General features: G+C 43.1%; 1 protein-coding gene across 1 annotated transcript in view; it reads left to right on the top strand.

Annotated features, from left to right (window-relative positions):
• Nucleotides 1–17,854, top strand: part of KSR2 (kinase suppressor of ras 2) — a 611,851-nt gene that overhangs the window by 331,448 nt on the left and 262,549 nt on the right. Inside the window, 1 exon segment of the mRNA XM_029571387.1 lies at nucleotides 7,653–7,821. Coding sequence (XP_029427247.1) covers nucleotides 7,653–7,821 — 169 coding nt within the window.

Raw genomic sequence — 17,854 nt, forward strand, 5'->3', positions numbered from 1 at the left:
ATCAGGAGAAATGGTTCTTTGTGGGCAACATGGCTTTGGTGTATTGAGTTGGGGGAGGAAGTAGTAAGCTGACAAGGTGCTGCTCCTGCTTGCTCTACTCTCTGAGGTCGCCACAATTTCCTGTGCTGCATCCCTACTGTGGCTCTGCCTCTGGCGCACCTGCTCACACACCCTAGCTACCAGCATCTCCTTCATGAATGTGAGACACTGGGATTTGACGGCAAGACTCCCTTTCGCCTGTGGATCATAAAGTATAGAAAGCATGCATGTATTGTTTTCTGTGAAAGGTTTCAGACCCTCTTGCACCTGCTGCTGCAAGAAGTCCACAAACTTCAACACCTTTGCTTCTATTCATACTTCAGCATGTTTTTGTTGCATGACTATGTTGTTTGTTTTATTATGGATGTGATTTTGCTAGCCACTCAGGACCATGAATAATGCGGCATAGAAAAGCTTTTAAATATAAAAATAAAAATCAAGCCCTCTAGATTTTCCTGCAGAATATTTAAAATAGGGATGACCCCACCCCAGGATAGCGCTTTTGGAACTCAGATCCTCCATAGCATCCTTGAAGGGCTTCAGAACTACTCAGTCATGATGCTCTAGGGAGTGAGTGGAGGAGTAGCCTAGTGGTTAGGGCAACAGGCTTTAAATCAAGGAATCTGGGGGTCAAATCATGCTGCTGCTTCTTGTGACCTTGGGCAAATCATTTCACTCTCCATTGTCTAAAGTATAAAGTTAGTTTCTGGTTTTCAAAAGCTTTTGCATGCTTAAAACTGGGTTTCATGTATGTAAATGCACTTTACCCGTGTAAGTGGGCTTTTGAAAATTAATTACAATATCTGCCATTTAATTATCATAGGATTTACCCACATTAAGGGGGTAAATTGCTATGATAGTATATTATATTTACATGCGTAATTCCTTTGAAAATTCACCTGTATGATTGTATGCCCTCTGGGATATGGAACTACCTACAGTACCTGAATGTAATCCACTTTGCATATAAAATAAATAAATATAAAAAAAATATATAAATATGTCTCTGTTTCCAGAGGCAGATCATGAAGGGATGTCTGCAGCCCCACTAACCTCTAAGTTTTGAGGCATCCTGAATTATTCATTCTTTGATGGAAATACCCTGTTATTTTCCTGCAGCTTTCTATCAGGTCCTTTAGGAATAGATTCCCATGGTCCTTGGGCCCCATCCCTAGGGCATCCCTCACTGCCAGATGAAGCATTTGTGAAAAGCAGGGGATATTCCAAAAGCCCCTATCTTCTAGTACCTTTACCATATTTGCACCACCATCTGCCACAAAAAACCTGCCTTAATACTCCTGCCTCTCAGTTCTAGCTGCCAACCCTCCAACATGTTTCTTACAGCTGGTCATGAGGTATGGGGGCTATGCATCAACTTGATGTGCAGCAAAGCTCACCTGCACCATGATGTTTTGTCCCCACTAGAGCTACTGCCAGCCCCTGCCTCAGCCAAGGCCAGTGTGCCATCAGGGAGAGGTAAGCGTGTGTAGCATTTGTGCTGGTCCAGATATCACTGGTGAAATGCATTCCACTTCCCTCTTCCTTAGCCAACTGCACCTTCATGCAACTGTGACACTGGTTGTACAAGGTGGTGATCACCTTCCTGGAGGGGCTGGTCATCAAAGGCAATAATTTCCCCTGTGCTCCTCCTTACTACTTTAGATGATGTCTGCCTCTTGTTCCCGTACAGTGATACGGAATACTGACCCATTTTCTCCATGGTGGGTTGCCGCTTTGGACACATGGCTGGGGATTGCTGGCCTGCCATCTGACTGATGAAAGGGGTTGTGGGATCAGCATAGAGGAAAGTCTTCCCCTTTTCAATCTCTTTTCTCTGGCTTTTACTTTGAGCTGCTTGCAGAAGGGGTCCTCAGGCTATTACTGCCACCCTCTCCTTGTGCTAATGCTAGCTGCTGCTGGTTCTGCAGGTGATGCTGCATGCCAGCATTTATCAGATGCCCCATTTGCTTCCCGTGACTGATATCCTTGTGGCAGTGAATACACTGAGCAAAACATAGGTCCTCCCTCATTTTATAGTGCTTCCAGGTCTGGGATGTCATTTGTGATCTCTTCTCCTTAACTTTGGAGCTGATGTTGAAATTTAGGTTAAGGTCAACCGTGATGAAAAATACCAGGGGCATCACTCTCTACCTGCACTGCCTGCTCTTGGTGGGGGTTGCTCTCATAATTGTCAGTATCCTCGTCTCCCTATTACACTAAACTGGAGGCTAAGACACTACTGATAAACCCTCCCAAATTTTCTTCAGCTACTAACTGTTCAACTTCTGATTCAGGTAATCCCAGACAAAATTCTTCTTCAGAATCAATTGTTTGAAAATACTGCCTTCAGTGTCTCAGTAAAGGAGCATACAGCTGGTTTTGGCTATTGCACTTCTGATGCCTCAGTCCATGCTCCTGCCCTGCTATTGTTTGACTTGGATGGCTCTCTTGCCTTTTCACTCTGCTTCAAAACAAGAGGCAGAGGAACAAGTGGTGCTGATGCATGCTCTCTAAATTCCAATTTCTTCTGCCTTGAACTATCTTCCATTCCTGCAACTCTGTGGCTAAGAAAGTCTCTCTTTAATTTTGGAGCAGGGCTGCCTTTTTCTTTTAATCACTTTTACTATGCTAGGTTACCTATGCACCAATTCTTCTTTACTCTGTCAGCCTTGCAAGCATTCCCTCCTCTCTTTTTTTCTGACATGATGGAATTTGTTGACATGCACTGCCTACTTGGATTTGGATATTACAAATGAATTTATTTGTTGTCACTATAACTGTATCCCCACTCATAGTACCACTCATTGTATGGAGAACTGTCTGTCACACACACAGACATAGACACATGAACAGTGTATGTATATTGTGCTGTGTGCATTAGTGCTGACTGACCCACACACAAAACACCTGTTAAACACTAAAAGAACTGAAAAGTCTGGTGGTCTGGAAAAACTTCAGGCTCTGAGTGTGCACTGCTCACCTTATTGGTGTCCAGAGACAAAAACCTCATTAGCACTGCTTCAAGTACAATCTCCATACTGACTCCTAACCTTACCCTCCTCCCCCAGTGAAGTAATAAATCAAAATCAGCAGCAGTGTACTGTCTCTTTTTCTGGCACCATGAGAGAGACCAGTACAGCACAGAAAAAATCAGAAGCAGCCCTTTACAATGCCACATCAAAGTCTTTACAATGGGAAGGCATCAGCATCACTTGATCCAGATAGTAGCTATAGGCTATTTAGAAAGATGCCTCATTATAATTTGTCTTCTGTGAGGTTTCCTTGCCAACTTGTCTTGCCTCGGCTCTGACAAGGCTGTGAGGTCACAAAGGCAAGAGATGGTTTTCATAGTTACCAGTTGTTTTTTACCTCAGCAGTACACATAGGGTTGCCAAATGGTTCCAGGTTGATCCAGTCCTGGTTTTATCCCATTGCATGCTGGGGTTTATTCTGGTTTCCCTATTGCATTCCCTAAGAAAAGCAAGACTATAAGTACCTGCATGCAGGGGAGTAAACGAAGGGCTGGATCTACCTGTCCTGAAAATCTGGAGCCAGTTGGCATCCCTAAGTATACAGTCATAGAACTGAATGGGAAACGTTAATGAATGAGACAAACATTTTGTTTCATTCATGGGACCCCTCCATTCATTCAAATGAAACAGATAGTACTTATTCATTGTGATTTACCCATCTCAAAGCAGATGATATTCATTTGTTGTATATTCATCCTTACTATACTCATTCTTGGTAATGCTGCTGGGTAAGGTTGACATACACATTCCTGCTGCTCACTTCACATGCACTGGAACAGCCATGTAGAAAGAGTATGACTGAGATATTATTGATGAGGTAGAGCCAGGAATGCATTCACTATAATTTATGTTTACAGCTTTGCTAAGTCATTTTAATTCACAGAAAAAAAGGCAGTAATTAAGTTGGGCAAACTGAGTACATTTACGACTAGTTTTTGAGAGTTTTATTCCCTTCTTGAGGTCAGTTAAAAAAAAGCAAACTCTGTCCCCTCTAGCTTACTTGTTGTTTTGCTGTATTTAAATTTAATTGAAGCGTTCAACAGAAAAACCACAGAAATCTGCCTGTAACAGATGGGAAAAATTGTTTCAGGCTTTGAAGAGAACTCTTGTAACTTTTTATGGCTTTCTCTTTTTATCAGTTTTTCATGTTTACTTTTGTTCTGGCCTGGCAACTTCTTCTTGCTCCTTTTGGTCTTCCAACAGTTATATCTGCCCTAACTAGGCCTATGAGCCTTAATTCAAAGCAATCGAGGATTCTCCACCATAGTTTTCTCTCATCCTTGTCCCTATATCTTCTAACCATTGCAGTGATGGTCCTTGACAGAGAACCATAGACAATGGCTTGCTATGGAGCCCAATACATATGCACCATAAATGTCATCTGTAGTCCCTGTCCCAGGGAAGCGAGCGCCAGCAGCCGGCCGGTGTGCAGAGATTACTTCTGCTCCTGGGGAGCAGTAAGTATTAAAATAAAAAAATGTAGGGATAGGTAGGGTTAAGTTAGGGGTCAGGGAAGAGAGGGGAAGAGGTAGGAAGGGTAGGGTTAGGGATAGGAAAATTCCTTCCCAGTCCACTCCTTAATTGGACTGGACTAGGAGGGAACTGGGGGAGGCCCAATTACATCGCTGCACATATTTTTCTAATATTTTTCTCCCCCCCCCTGCGCACAGAGCAGGCCACCCACCTACACATGCATGCACGGACATGAAAATCTGGCAAGCATGTGTTCGGGACCCATATTTTATAACATGCAAGTGCCAATGCACGCATGTTATAAAATCGGCACGTCCATGTGCGCGCACCACCGTGTGCAAAGGAACACGCTTCTTTTAAAATCAACCCCATAGTCATTATTATTTTATTATTTTTTTTTTTTAACGTATTTATTTCTTAAATTTTCAAGTATGAACAAGAATAACAAGAACTTGACATATGTATGAACATACAAATACACCCCCATGAGGATTAGGATGGGTAGCACTGGGCATAGTGGACTAAGATGCCAGAAATCAGCCCAACATAAAGACAAAAAGACAAAACTGAGGTACATAGAAACTTACAGATGGATCAGCCAATCCCTGTGCCACCCTCCCTCCCCCGGCTCCCATTCCCCCCATCCCAATTTCACAGTCCACAGGTTAGGGGTTAGAGTCTATAGTGGTCACTAATAGTTCAAGTATCCAGTTCGTGGCTCATGAAGTATAAAGGTGTACTCTTATCCTGTGCAGGTGTATTAGGCACTAGTCCATCGGAGCCATGAGATCCATAGGGTTGCAGTTTGACTGATGAGGTATCTGTAACATTGAGGGCCATAAACACAACTGTGCCCAGTGATAAGGAGGAATGAGAAAAGAGGAAAGAGGAGTGAACCCCCAGCTATTGCATGGCTCATAGCTGTTAGTGTTTGAAGTAGTTGTAGGTGGATCCTTGGGCCGGTAGCAGATGACCATGCCCCAGGGGAAGAACCCGAGAGGGACTACTGGTCAGGCTCAGAGTATGGAGACAGACACACACTAGTTCTTTTCTTAAACAGTATATCGAACCACCAGAGGTGGCAGTAGTGAACTGAAGTGCCCAGCTGGACTGTAGTCCCTCCGATACTGGAACAGCGATCCTGGATAGCTGAGCTGTAGAAAAACTGGATATAGTGAGTAGGCAGGGTATGCAGAGTTCAGGAACAGAACCTTGATGGTAACACTCACACAATAGTTCCTTGGAAGTAGCCCAGGAGCTGAAAAGAGTAGGCCCTCGAGGATCGAGGAGCGAGTACCTGGTTCCAGGGGCTATCGGTGCCATTTTGAATACCGGCAGCCGACGGCCCGAGTGCAGGAGATCGCTCGAGGACCCCCGCTGGACCACCAGGGACTTTTGGCAAGTCTTGGGGGGGGGGCAAGAGGGTGGGAGTTTATTCGTTAGTGTTATGTTGTATTCGTGGGGGTTCACCATACGTTTCGTGACCTCCCACAAATACAACGAATATGGCATATATGTTGCGGATTGCCAATACGTTGCAAACAAATGCACACCCCTACTGGCCCAATGGTCAAGCAGCAGCGCTGTTAGTTGTCTGATAGTCCTAAGTTTCACTAGCTCACCATTGGCATCTCAGTTTAGCCAGGCTGAGGATGTTGTGGAGGCAGCATCCACATCTCCTTGATGGAGGGAGGCCTAGCTATCAAGTAAAAGTGAGACATACTGACTAGCTTAAGATCATGTTTACTATGTAAAAATAATAAGACACCATTGTCATATTATCTCATGAGTTGCTCTGTAAACCGATGTGATACTCCATATCTAATGTCGGTCTATAAAAAACAAATAAACAAATAGATAAATAAATACTGGTGTTGGGTTGCAGAGGGAACCACAGTCATGTCCATCAGACAGAGGCATTTTGAGGCATCGGGTCTTTTTTATAGTGTTTCATTAAAAACTCCAGATTGTGGGAATGGATAGGAGAGATAGCATAAATCACTCTTAAATCTTTTATCTACTATTACAGCATGGTTCTGGGTTCTAGTCCCAGCCACTGACCCTTTGTAGTCTTGAGAAAATCAAGAAACAAAGTGGCATCTTTGAGCTTTAGTTTACCTACATGCAGTCGGGTTAAACTGACATTCTTCTGTCTTTGTCGTATACATGACCATTCAGATGGAGTGACATGTATGATTCTCAAATGTTCTGGCTACAAAATGCACTGGAATCCCTATTAGATTAAGGACAGGAGTTTATATAGGCTAATGATCATTTATTATTGTAGTGTGCTGTGGGGCTGAGAGGAAGGATAATGTGCAGTTCTTATGTACCATAAGGAAGATTTTCTGTGGTCATGCAGATTTCTGTTTGTTCTTGGTGTATGTACTTTGTTGTAGACCTACATGTGTGGAAACATGAACACTGGGTGGGCAGTGTTTGTGTGTGTGTGTATGTATCCATCTGTATATGTATGTATGTGTGTGGATTTGTGTGTGTATGTGTCTATATCTGTGTATGTGTATGTGTGTGTGTGTGTGTGTGTGTATGCATGTAGAGACAGGGGACAAGGAAGGCAGCACTCGAAGACTTTTCCCTATGCATGCAGCATCCCCTCACAATGTGTATGTGCTGGTCTGTTCATCCATCTGGCAAAAACAAACTTCACAGATGGCTCTCTGGGCTTCCAGGCACGCTTGCTTATATATATATATATATATATATATATATATAGTTATTTTATTTTTTCGTAATTTAAACAAAGCAAAATGAAAGAAAAACAATCACCGGAAGATTTGTTTTTCAGGGTCTCTTGGATAGAAACATGTTAGATGCAAGACAGCAATGGAGCAGTAGTTTCTGAAGTCAAGTGTCAAAAAGTGGCAGAAATCTAAAATTACCTTGTTTGTGTGTTTGAGTGAGATGAAATTTATTTTCACATGGGAGCAGTACCCTTTGGGTACCAGTAGAACAGGCCTTGTGAGCCATTGCTGCTTTAGCACATTGGCCTGTTGTATGGAATATGTCCAAAGCCGTTCAAATATGTTACACTATGCACCACCTCGTCTTGCTGACCTTTGTCTTGACCTCATACTCTTGACCCTGCAGGATCATATTCCAGTGCCCTACCAGCCAGATTCCAGCAGCAACCCGTCATCAACGACCTCTTCTACGCCATCCTCACCAGCCCCTCCGCTGCCACCTAGTGCTACCCCGCCATCTCCCCTGCACCCTTCCCCGCAGTGCACACGGCAGCAGAAGCAATTCAGCGCATCAGGTAAAGAGCACATCCAGAATCCTGACTTTAATTATACTCTTTACCAAATCCCCTGCCTTCCTGTGATTTTGTAGATAAATTATTTGCACAGATTCGTCTTTCTGCTGCAGAAGTTCTCACTTTAAAGCAAAAAAACTATTTTTAAAACAGAATTGTTAACTATTGCATTGAATGAAAGCCATTTACCTAAAAACTAATCAAACTCAAAAGGTTTTATCTGTAGATATCAATTCAATATCTTTGGAGACTGCCTCAGGTGTACCATGAATATAAACACACAAGGTTAAAAGCTTGTAAAAAAAAAAAAAAAAAAAGACATCTATGTGTGCACATTTATGCTCCCAAACTCCCTGGGAGTTAACCAATGTTATTTAGTTTGTATTTAATTTTGATTGTGTATTGCTGGACTTTTAATTGTATTTGTTTGTTTTGTTATGTTGGAGTTAATTTATGTTATTTGAAGTCTGATTGTTTTAACTAATTATGGGAGATTGGTGGGTTTTTTAATTAATCTCAACAAAACGGAACCCTGCCACTTTGGGATAAAGTAAGAACTCTATGTGGGAGTCATTTTCCTTTTAGCTGGGCTCAGGATTCATTCAAATATTTAGGAGTTTTGCTGCATAGAAATGTGACAAAGGTACATGGGGTGAATTATAAACATATATTACTACATGCTACAAATATTTTGCAAACCTGGATGGATTATCCTCTTTCGTTAATGGGGTGGGTAAATCTGTTTCAGATGATGATACTTCCAAAGTGGTTATATTTGTTTCAGACAATGCCAATTTTACTGAAAAAAGGAGAAATTGGAGGTATAGAATGACAAATTCAACTGTTTATACAGTGAAAGGCAAAAAACCCTTGCATACAGCTTGCTGTGTTAATAAGGGAGCAGAAGCAAGGAGGACTAGGGCTAGCAAATATAAAATACTCTAAAGGGCATGTAACTTAAGACATGTGGAATGCTGGATTATGGGGACAACATTTTTCACTCCTGTGGAAATGGAGAGAAGTTTGGTGATGCCTAAGGATTTCTGATATATTCTGCATAGGTCATGCTTGGCATTGCCGGAACATCCTCAGCAGAGTGCCCTTACAGTTCTGGTAATAAGAACCTGGCAATGGTATTGTAGGAGGGCAAAGGTGGACTATCATACCTCTCACTTTTTGCCTATAGTGGGGATGATGATTTTATTCCTGGCTCACAATCCTGAATTTTTAAAGAATGTGAAAAAAAGGATTATTCATTATAAAACATGCTCTGATCGACGAGGGGACGATACTATACTTTCCTGAGATCTGCTGGCAGTTTGACCTCTCTCTGGTGCATGGTTTTTCATATGTTCAGTTAAGGACACTACATGGCAGTTATTTATCCTTAAGGCCCTGGAAGGAGAACGACGAGAGATAATGTTAGAAATATTTGACTTAGAAGACCCTGACCACCACTCTGTCTCTTATTGGTATAAAACTTTACAAAACATGCAGAAGAGATCTGAATTTGAACATGTATCAAGGGGTTGGAGTAAAGAACTGAACATGGAGATCTCAGGGACAGTCTCTTTTCTGGTCTGTTGTGAGGACACATTCTCTTACACCAAATGTGTCTTTGAAGGAAATTCAATATACATTTCTTCTCAGAGCTTTTTGTTCTCAGGCTCGGGCAAATAGGAGTAACTTAGTAGCATCTAGTCTTTGCGTGACATGTGGACAGGAGATAGGAAAACTAGGCCATAGCTTTTGGAGCTGCTCTGCTGCACAATGCTATTGGGTAGTGGTGCAACAGTACAGTTTGGAAGTAACTGGTGTAACACTTGCCTTAGATGCTAGAGTTTTACTATTTGATGATTTGAGAAATAATGCATTTCCATCAGGCTACATAAGATTGTGGTGTAGGAAATTATTACTGTTGGCAAAAAAATGTATTTTACAGAAGTGGATGACATCTGAGGTGCCCAATTTAGGGCAGCTCAGGAATATGTTTTTCCAGACATATCACTCAGAAAAATATGTTAAACAAATGGACATGACTAAGACGCATCAGCCCTTTCTAAAAATCTAGGATTTGTACTCACAGTATTTGCCATTCCATGGCAGAAGTTTGATTTTTAAATGATATAACTCAATAATTGCATCAGGTAGATTGCTATGTCTGTTAAGAAACTAGACACATTGGACAATCTCCAGATTGGCTTCGGAAGTCAAAGAGGGGTGGGAGTTGGGGTGAAGGAAAGGAGGTTTGGAGTAAGATGTTTATTCCTGTAATAAAAGTGTTGCATTAAGCCTGAGTTGGGAAGAACACACCCACTCAAGGCTATGATTGATTGTATTGTGTTAACAAATATTTTAATAAAAAAGGATATAAACATACATTTTATACCACCACTTGGATAACGTGTTTTACAAATAGAGAGGATAGTAGATGCCTGGAACCCTTCTGGAGGACATAAGAACATAAGAAATTGCCATTCTGGGTCAGACCAAGGGTCCATCAAGCCCAGCATCCTGTTTCCAACAGAGGCCAAACCAGGCCACAAGAACCTGGCAATTACCCAAACACTAAGAAGATCCCATGCTACTGATGCAATTAATAGCAGTTGCTATTCCCTAAGTAAACTTGATTAATAGCCATTAATGGACTTCTCCTCCAAGAACTTATCCAAACCTTTTTTGAACCCAGCTACACTAACTGCACTAACCACATCCTCTGGCAACAAATTCCAGAGCTTTATTATGCGTTGAGTGAAAAAGAATTTTCTCCGATTAGTCTTAAATGTGCTACTTGCTAACTTCATGGAATGCCCCCTAGTCCTTCTATTATTCGAAAGTGTAAATAACCGAGTCACAATTACTCGTTCAAGACCTCTCATGATCTTAAAGACCTCTATCATATCCCCCCTTAATCGTCTCTCTCCAAGCTGAACAGCCCTAACCTCTTCAGCCTTTCCTCATAGGGGAGCTGTTCCATCCCCTTTATCATTTTGGTTGCCCTTCTCTGACATTCTCCACCACAACTCTATCTTTTTTGAGATGCGGCGACCAGAATTGTACACAGTATTCAAGATGCGGTCTTACCATGGATCGATATAGAGGCATTATGACATTTTCTGTTTCATTAACCATTCCCTTCCTAATAATTCCTAACATTCTGTTTGCTTTTTTGACTGCTGCAGCACACTGAGCCGATGATTTTAAAGTATTATCAACTATGATGCCTAGATCTTTTTCCTGGGTGGTAGCTCCTAATATGGAACCTAACATCGTGTAACTACAGCAAGGGTTATTTTTTTCCTATATGCAACACCTTGCACTTGTCCACATTAAATTTCACTTGCCATTTGGATGCCCAATCTTCCAGTCTTGCAAGGTCCTCCTGTAATGTATCACAGTCTGCTTGTGATTTAACTACTCTGAATAATTTTGTATCATCTGCAAATTTGAAAACCAAAACAGTAAAAGAATTCAAAAGGGCATGGGATAAATACTGTGGATCCCTAAAGGTTAAAGAATGGAAATGAAGATAAGAGTGCATGGAGCAACTTGATGGTGTGGCGGTCACTACCCTTAACCACTAAGCCTTATACTGTTAATGCAACTCCATCATTGCTCTCTGCTTCAGCAGCAAGGCACAACAGGGAATTGGATTCAACAGCAAGCAACGAGAGCTAGTATGGGAAACTGATAAGCACGGGGGTAACGGGTAATTGGATTCAAACAGCAACCAACGAGGGCCCTGACTTTTGTGGTCTGAGAAACAGATAACCATAGGGTAAACTACACGGCACAGCAGATACTACCATAAGCTTACTGGCTGAACTGGATGGACTGCTGTCATTTCTGTGTTTCTATGGTTATAAAGTTTGAATAAATGAAATGAATGAAAAATTCCTTATTTTGTGTCTGCTGTGCATTAACAAATAGTTTAATTCAGTCCTTATTTATTTATATTCTGCTTTTCACACTTTCTTCAGTGCTTCAAAGTGGATTACATTCAGGTACTGTAGGTATTTCCCTATCCCCAGAGGGCTTACAATCTAAGGGGGCCATTTATCAAAGTGCTATATGGCATTTTCGCATGAAAAAAACACCTTTAACGCATGCGAAAACACCATAATGCTTAGTGTGATACCAATTAATTAGTGGCCAAGCTTCATAATTTGCAAAGCCTTATCACATGGCAATAATGTGTATTTTAACTACATTTTTTTCATTTGCATAAAGCTGTGTGATAGGGCTTTATTGCACTATGCAATGTTTTTGCAAAAGCTGTTTTAAGCTCCTGGAGATCCACCCTAGCTGAGAGACTGATACTGAGACTAGTTGTAATTCCCTGACCTTAGATAGGTATTTATATCCCTATGGGAGGCCCACCTAGTAACTCGAGGTGAGGTTTAGGTATTAGTGTAGGGGGTTAGGGACCACTTTGACATTCAATGTGAGACGTACAAACAGAACAGTGCTCTCTTGTGAAGATTTGATGACCTTCGGAGTGAGGAAACTCACCCAAAGATGAGATTTGTGCAATGTTCTCTCAACCTAGCCGAGTCCATCAGGCTAGGTTGAGAGAACATTGCACAAATCTCATCTTTGGGTGAGTTTCCTCACTCCGAAGGTCATCAAATCTTCACAAGAGAGCACTGTTCTGTTCGTACATGTCACTTTGAATGTCAATGTGTCCCTTAACCCCTGTATCTGTAGGAAAGAAAGATTGGCCTAGTGGTTAGAACAAGAGGTTATATATTAGGGAAACCGGTGTTTAATTCCCACTTCTCCTACTAACATGATCTTAGGCAAGTCACTTTCTTGGAGGATAAGCAGGATGGTAGTCCTCACACATGGGTGAGATCATTGGATAGAGCCTTGTTCCAGACTTTGCTCTCAAAGATTATAGAACTTTCAAACATGCCCTACTGAGTATGTTCAGCTGTAGCCGTTACCCTGCCCCCTAGGCAGAGTCCCTCAGCATCTTTTTTTCCATGGAGCTGTGTGGTCGCAGGGGCATTGTGTGTCATGGTATTCAGCTTTGCTCTCTCCTCAGTTTTTGTAAGTGATTTTTTCTAGAGCTGCAGCTGTTTTCTTTCCTTTCCCTTATGCTAGTTTTATATTCTTTTCCTTTTTTCTCTTCTTTCCACTGTCTGCCAGCTGCATGACGGGCCTTAATCTCTGTGCAGTCTGGCAGAGTTTAATTCTGTCCCTTATTAAATAAATACTGCACCTGCAGTTTAGTATCTGTATCCTCTCCTTGCTCTGTTTGTTTTTGTACTTTTGTCAGGTGCTGGCAGGACTGACTGAATGCAGTGCGTAGGTAATCCATGTAGGCCACTGATCCTGGGGACTTACATGAGTTCTACATGGGCAGGAGTTCCATGTCATTTCACCAATTGATCGGCATTGTTTGAGGTTCAGACAGTGAAGAGATTGAGGACCACACCGTTCCTGTGGGGGGAGAGCTCATCCTCCCTACATTCAAAGGAACTAGTCCTCAAGGGCAGGAGCCCTGGACGACGTAGCCTCCCCTCCTGCTTGCCTGTGATGACAGTACAGTGTTCTTGAGAGAGAGGGTGAGCAGGAGCCAGGGCAAGCAGTTTGCTTTTGCCCCTTCAGTGCCATGCCCAGTGATGGTTGTCCGTGCATATCTGTGACCAGTGCACCATTGATCTGACGCATTGATGTCAGAACCATGTTGGAGACCAGAACTGCCATTGAGTGCCATGGTCACACTGGACTCTGTTGAGGTGCCGGGGGCGCCCTCAATGCCATCGAGGTGCATGACTGCCCTCTATGCCGTAAGGGCCTTCTATGCCGTGGGCATCATCTTGATGCACCAGAATCATCGTGCACCTTGGACCTTGATGTGGGGGGAGCAATGATACCAACCTCTAGTGTCAGGGACCAGGACTGCTATTGAGTACCATTTTCCCCCTCAATGCCATCGATGCCTTTGATGCTTCAGTGCCATCGATGCTCCTGGGACTTTCAATGCCCTCGGGGCCTTTGATACCATTGAGGCCCTCAAGGCCATCGATGCCCTTGATGTCATGTGTGTGCGGGGCCACCCTCGATGCCGTCAAGTTACGTGGCCTCGATGCTGTGGCTGTCCTCGATGCTGTCAAGGTGTGTGGCCTATATGCGACAACTGCCCTCAAGACCATCGCAGTGCGTGGCCTCGATGCCATCGCAGTGTGGAGCTGCCTCGATACCATTGATGCCATTGAGATGCGGGCTGCCATGGAGACCATCGGTTGTGTTGGCCACTGATGCCATTCGTTGCCGCTCTCGATGAGGTTAAGCACTATTAAAGAGGCATTGGGATCGCCATTGAGTGCCACGGTCGTCCTCAAAGCTATTGACCGCCATGGCTATTGAGAGCCATTGAGTGTCACTAAAGCCCTCGGGCAATAGACATTTTGGCCTTGGATGGATCGAGTGCTGAGGTCGCTGTCCACTCAAAGTACACTGGGTTGCCAAGGCATCCAGGCACAGTAATCCAGTGCTCTCCAGGCTACTTGCAGTGTCCTGATGGGGCACCAATGGCATCCTGCTGTCCCATCACTGGATTACAGCTGTCGGGCACCACAGATACTGAATATCTCCAGGGCCTAAGCCACTTGGATGAGGGGTCATCAGAGGCCCCACCTGAATTCGTGCACCATCCGTGCTAATGAGTGCTAATGAGGCTATTGTCAGCCATAACCCCTGGTGAGGAATGCCATCGAGCTCACAGCATTGAAGCCCTCGGATGGATAGGTGAGCTGAGGGGAACCATCGATTACGTTGGCAGTCATTGGTTCCTTTGGACACCAATGAGACATGGGGCCGAGTTGGGACTGCAGGGCCTCTGCCTGCAGTTGCCCCTAGCATTCTTGGTTGCCACTGATCCATTGATGCCTTCTGGTACTGGGGTCTCTATTGGTGCCGCCATGCTATTGGTGTCCACAGGCGCTTGTGGCACCAGGATTGTGCTATATATCGTTGAACTGATCAAGACACAGTCAAGTGCTGTATATGCCCTGGGTGTAGCATCATTTGGTGGCCTTGATGCAATCCATCATTAATGAATGCAAGAGTGGTATTGGCCCTATGGGCGCTGTTCCTACAGTGAGCACCAGTGGACACGGTCGGATGCCACAGGACATGACCACAGAATACCATGGGCATCATTGGTCACCATGGACTTCGCTATTGCCACCGTTTCATAAGGGAAATGGTGGTGAGCCATTACTCACACAATTTCAAGGTCTGTGTCCAGTTTCCTGGAGCATTATCAGATACTGGAGGGGGCAATGCCATGGAATGCCACCCATCACCATGCTATAACTAGTGCCCCACTGATATTGGGGATGCCGTTGTCACACTGTTCCCATTCACTTCATTGCAGTTAGTGTGACAGTGGAGTGCAGCAAGATGTTCTTCCTATCTGTGCAGTACTCAGCCATACCAGGGTTCTGCAATCGTTGTGCCATGGTATCAGCCTCCTCATCAGTTCTGTACCACAAAGTGCTGGGGTGCACTTGTGAGGAAGGTGTCATCACACACTCTGATTGCTTTTTGGCAGCACACAGCCAATGACCATAACATTTTAGTTCATAATTATTACTACCTTGTTCTATGTACAACGCCTTGATGTTTTGTTTTTGTTTCCTGTAAACCGACGTGATGTCCTAGGATGAACGGCGGTATATAAAAACCATTAAATAATAATAATAATAATAATAAATGTGATGCTCGGTCCTTACTGTGCTGTGGAATTCTACCCACAAGCACAGTGAGTGGGTTCATAGGTGGGCTGCCATCTGGAGGTTACAATTAAGAAGCCAAGTCCTGACCATTACGAGCCCCGCAGAATTCCTAGAAAAGAGAACATACCTAGTGAGGAGGGGTGAAGACAACTTTAAAAGACTGTTCCTGTTTACTACAGAAGGGACTCTGTTTTGTCTATTTTTGTTGTTTGTCTGTGTTTTGTTCCAGGGTGTATCCTGTTAGCTGGTTGATATTTCAGTTAAGGAGGCTGTTGCTTGCCCTTCATGGGAAGGTGAAGATCCTATAGCCTCTCTGGGTGAGGGTGGACTGCTTTCTCCTGCAGAGATAAACCTTCTGTCAAGGAGATGACCTGGCCTGGACCAAAAGCCAAGAAGAATAGATTTCTCAGTTTCTGAACTGTCAGCTCTTTGGGGAAGGGACTTAAGATTAAAATCACCAACATCAGAGGGTTCTTTAGTTTGAATCTAGTGTGAATTATTTGTCCTGAGTTTGATGTGACATGTTTAATGTTGATCCTCCCTTTTATAAAATGTTGATCCTCCCTTTTAAAAACTTCATAAAATGGGTGTTTGATTTATTTATTGCCATTTTTATGATTAACTATTGCTTTCTTTCTCAGGTGGAGTCTCCTAACAGTATTCAACACCCCTCATACTAATTCTTGATTTAATTACAGGAACTTAGTCTCCTGATGAAATAGAAATCCTGAGTCCCAGGCATTAAAGAGAAACCTGTCATCGTATGTGTGATAGGAAGTAGCAAGGAAGTTTTAAGGAGAAAAGATTTCTAGTTAACAATATTCTAATGTATCCCAGGGAGACATCAGTGTAAATGGGCTGAGATCTAATGGCTTTTTCTACAGGGATGATATTTGAAGGACTGGTTTAACATGTGTATGTAATATGCTTACAATCCATGCGATGGTGAGACTGTCTACCTCATTCCTGATTGGTGGCAGCATCCTCTGTGTTCCAGCAATGGCACTGCTGGCCTTGGTTCATAATTATTCATTCTATAGAAAAATATGGGCCCAGTGGTTTTGTATGTGTTATAATGTATTCTCTCACGTGTGCTTTGGTTTAAAGTAAGTCTTTAATTCTCCAAGCTATGCTGCTCATAGTTTCCCCAGGGGAAGTGCACCCCCTGGTGGCAAGGTTTATAATTACACCTGCTTACTATTGTATGTTGCACTCTCTTGTGAAAAATTGTGAGAAAGTATTTTTCCTCTTAGACAAAAATGTTTTGGGTGGGAGGAGAGAATGGCAGCCCCACAGCTCGGCCACTAAATGTCACTAGGTTTCTGTAAAAAAATTTAATTTCATGAGCCTTCCATCCTCCATCAGTCCCTCCCACCTCAAGGGTCTGGATTGGATGCCTCAACCCTATCTAGCCCAGCCATGGTATGAGATAGAAGAAGCTTTGGAACAGTAAGGATGTTTAAGTTTTACACTCTGGTGAGGCCTCCTAACTTCACCCAGAAGGAGTTTCAGTTAGAAGTGATATTTCACTATGTACTACCTGCCAGAGGGTCCTTCTTTTACTAATTTACAGAACAGAGATATTTTTATACTAGATACCCTCTTAAGGCAAGAAGCCTCTCATCCAGGGGACTGAAGACCTGTGAGCCCACTCTAAACTCTAGATGGTCAAGCACCAGTGACTGATCCTGCTGAGGGATTCAGTGATAGCTGAAGGTATATCTAGTTTTCCATTAGAAGTATTTTTTGATTCTGAACAGTGTGAGGAGATTTTTGGATCTCACCTCCTCATAGGGATTGCTAAGGTCACCTGATCCCATTTTGACTTTCCCCAAGAGAAGTCCCCTAGAATATCAACTAAGGATGAAAGACCAAGATTGGGAGACCCCAACCGGATCTCCACTCATGGGGCCAGGAAAGGCTGGGTGGCCAGGATGGAGATGGATTAAGGTAGGACTATAACTGCTGTGAAATTGGGGACTCCTCCAATAGGATTCCTGGTTAGCTGCTGGGTGAGCTTTGTGCACTTAAAATCATCATGGGAGCTCTACCCAGATGTCTGAAATAAAAGGACACCTACCTACAGGGAAACACACATGTACCCGCAATCAGATGTATCTTCAACATTATGGACAAATTGACTTTAATTTATTTATTATCAAATCAGTAAACTTTAATTTAACACCCAGAGCCTGGTCCAGTCTGATTTGTCCCAGCTTCTCACCCCATGGGATGCACCTACAGTCTAAACACACTGACTGCACATACTATCGTCTGGGTCATAAGTG

Source organism: Rhinatrema bivittatum, chromosome 11, assembly GCF_901001135.1.
Source record: "Rhinatrema bivittatum chromosome 11, aRhiBiv1.1, whole genome shotgun sequence".
In the NCBI taxonomy this organism is placed as follows: Eukaryota; Metazoa; Chordata; class Amphibia; order Gymnophiona; family Rhinatrematidae; genus Rhinatrema; species Rhinatrema bivittatum.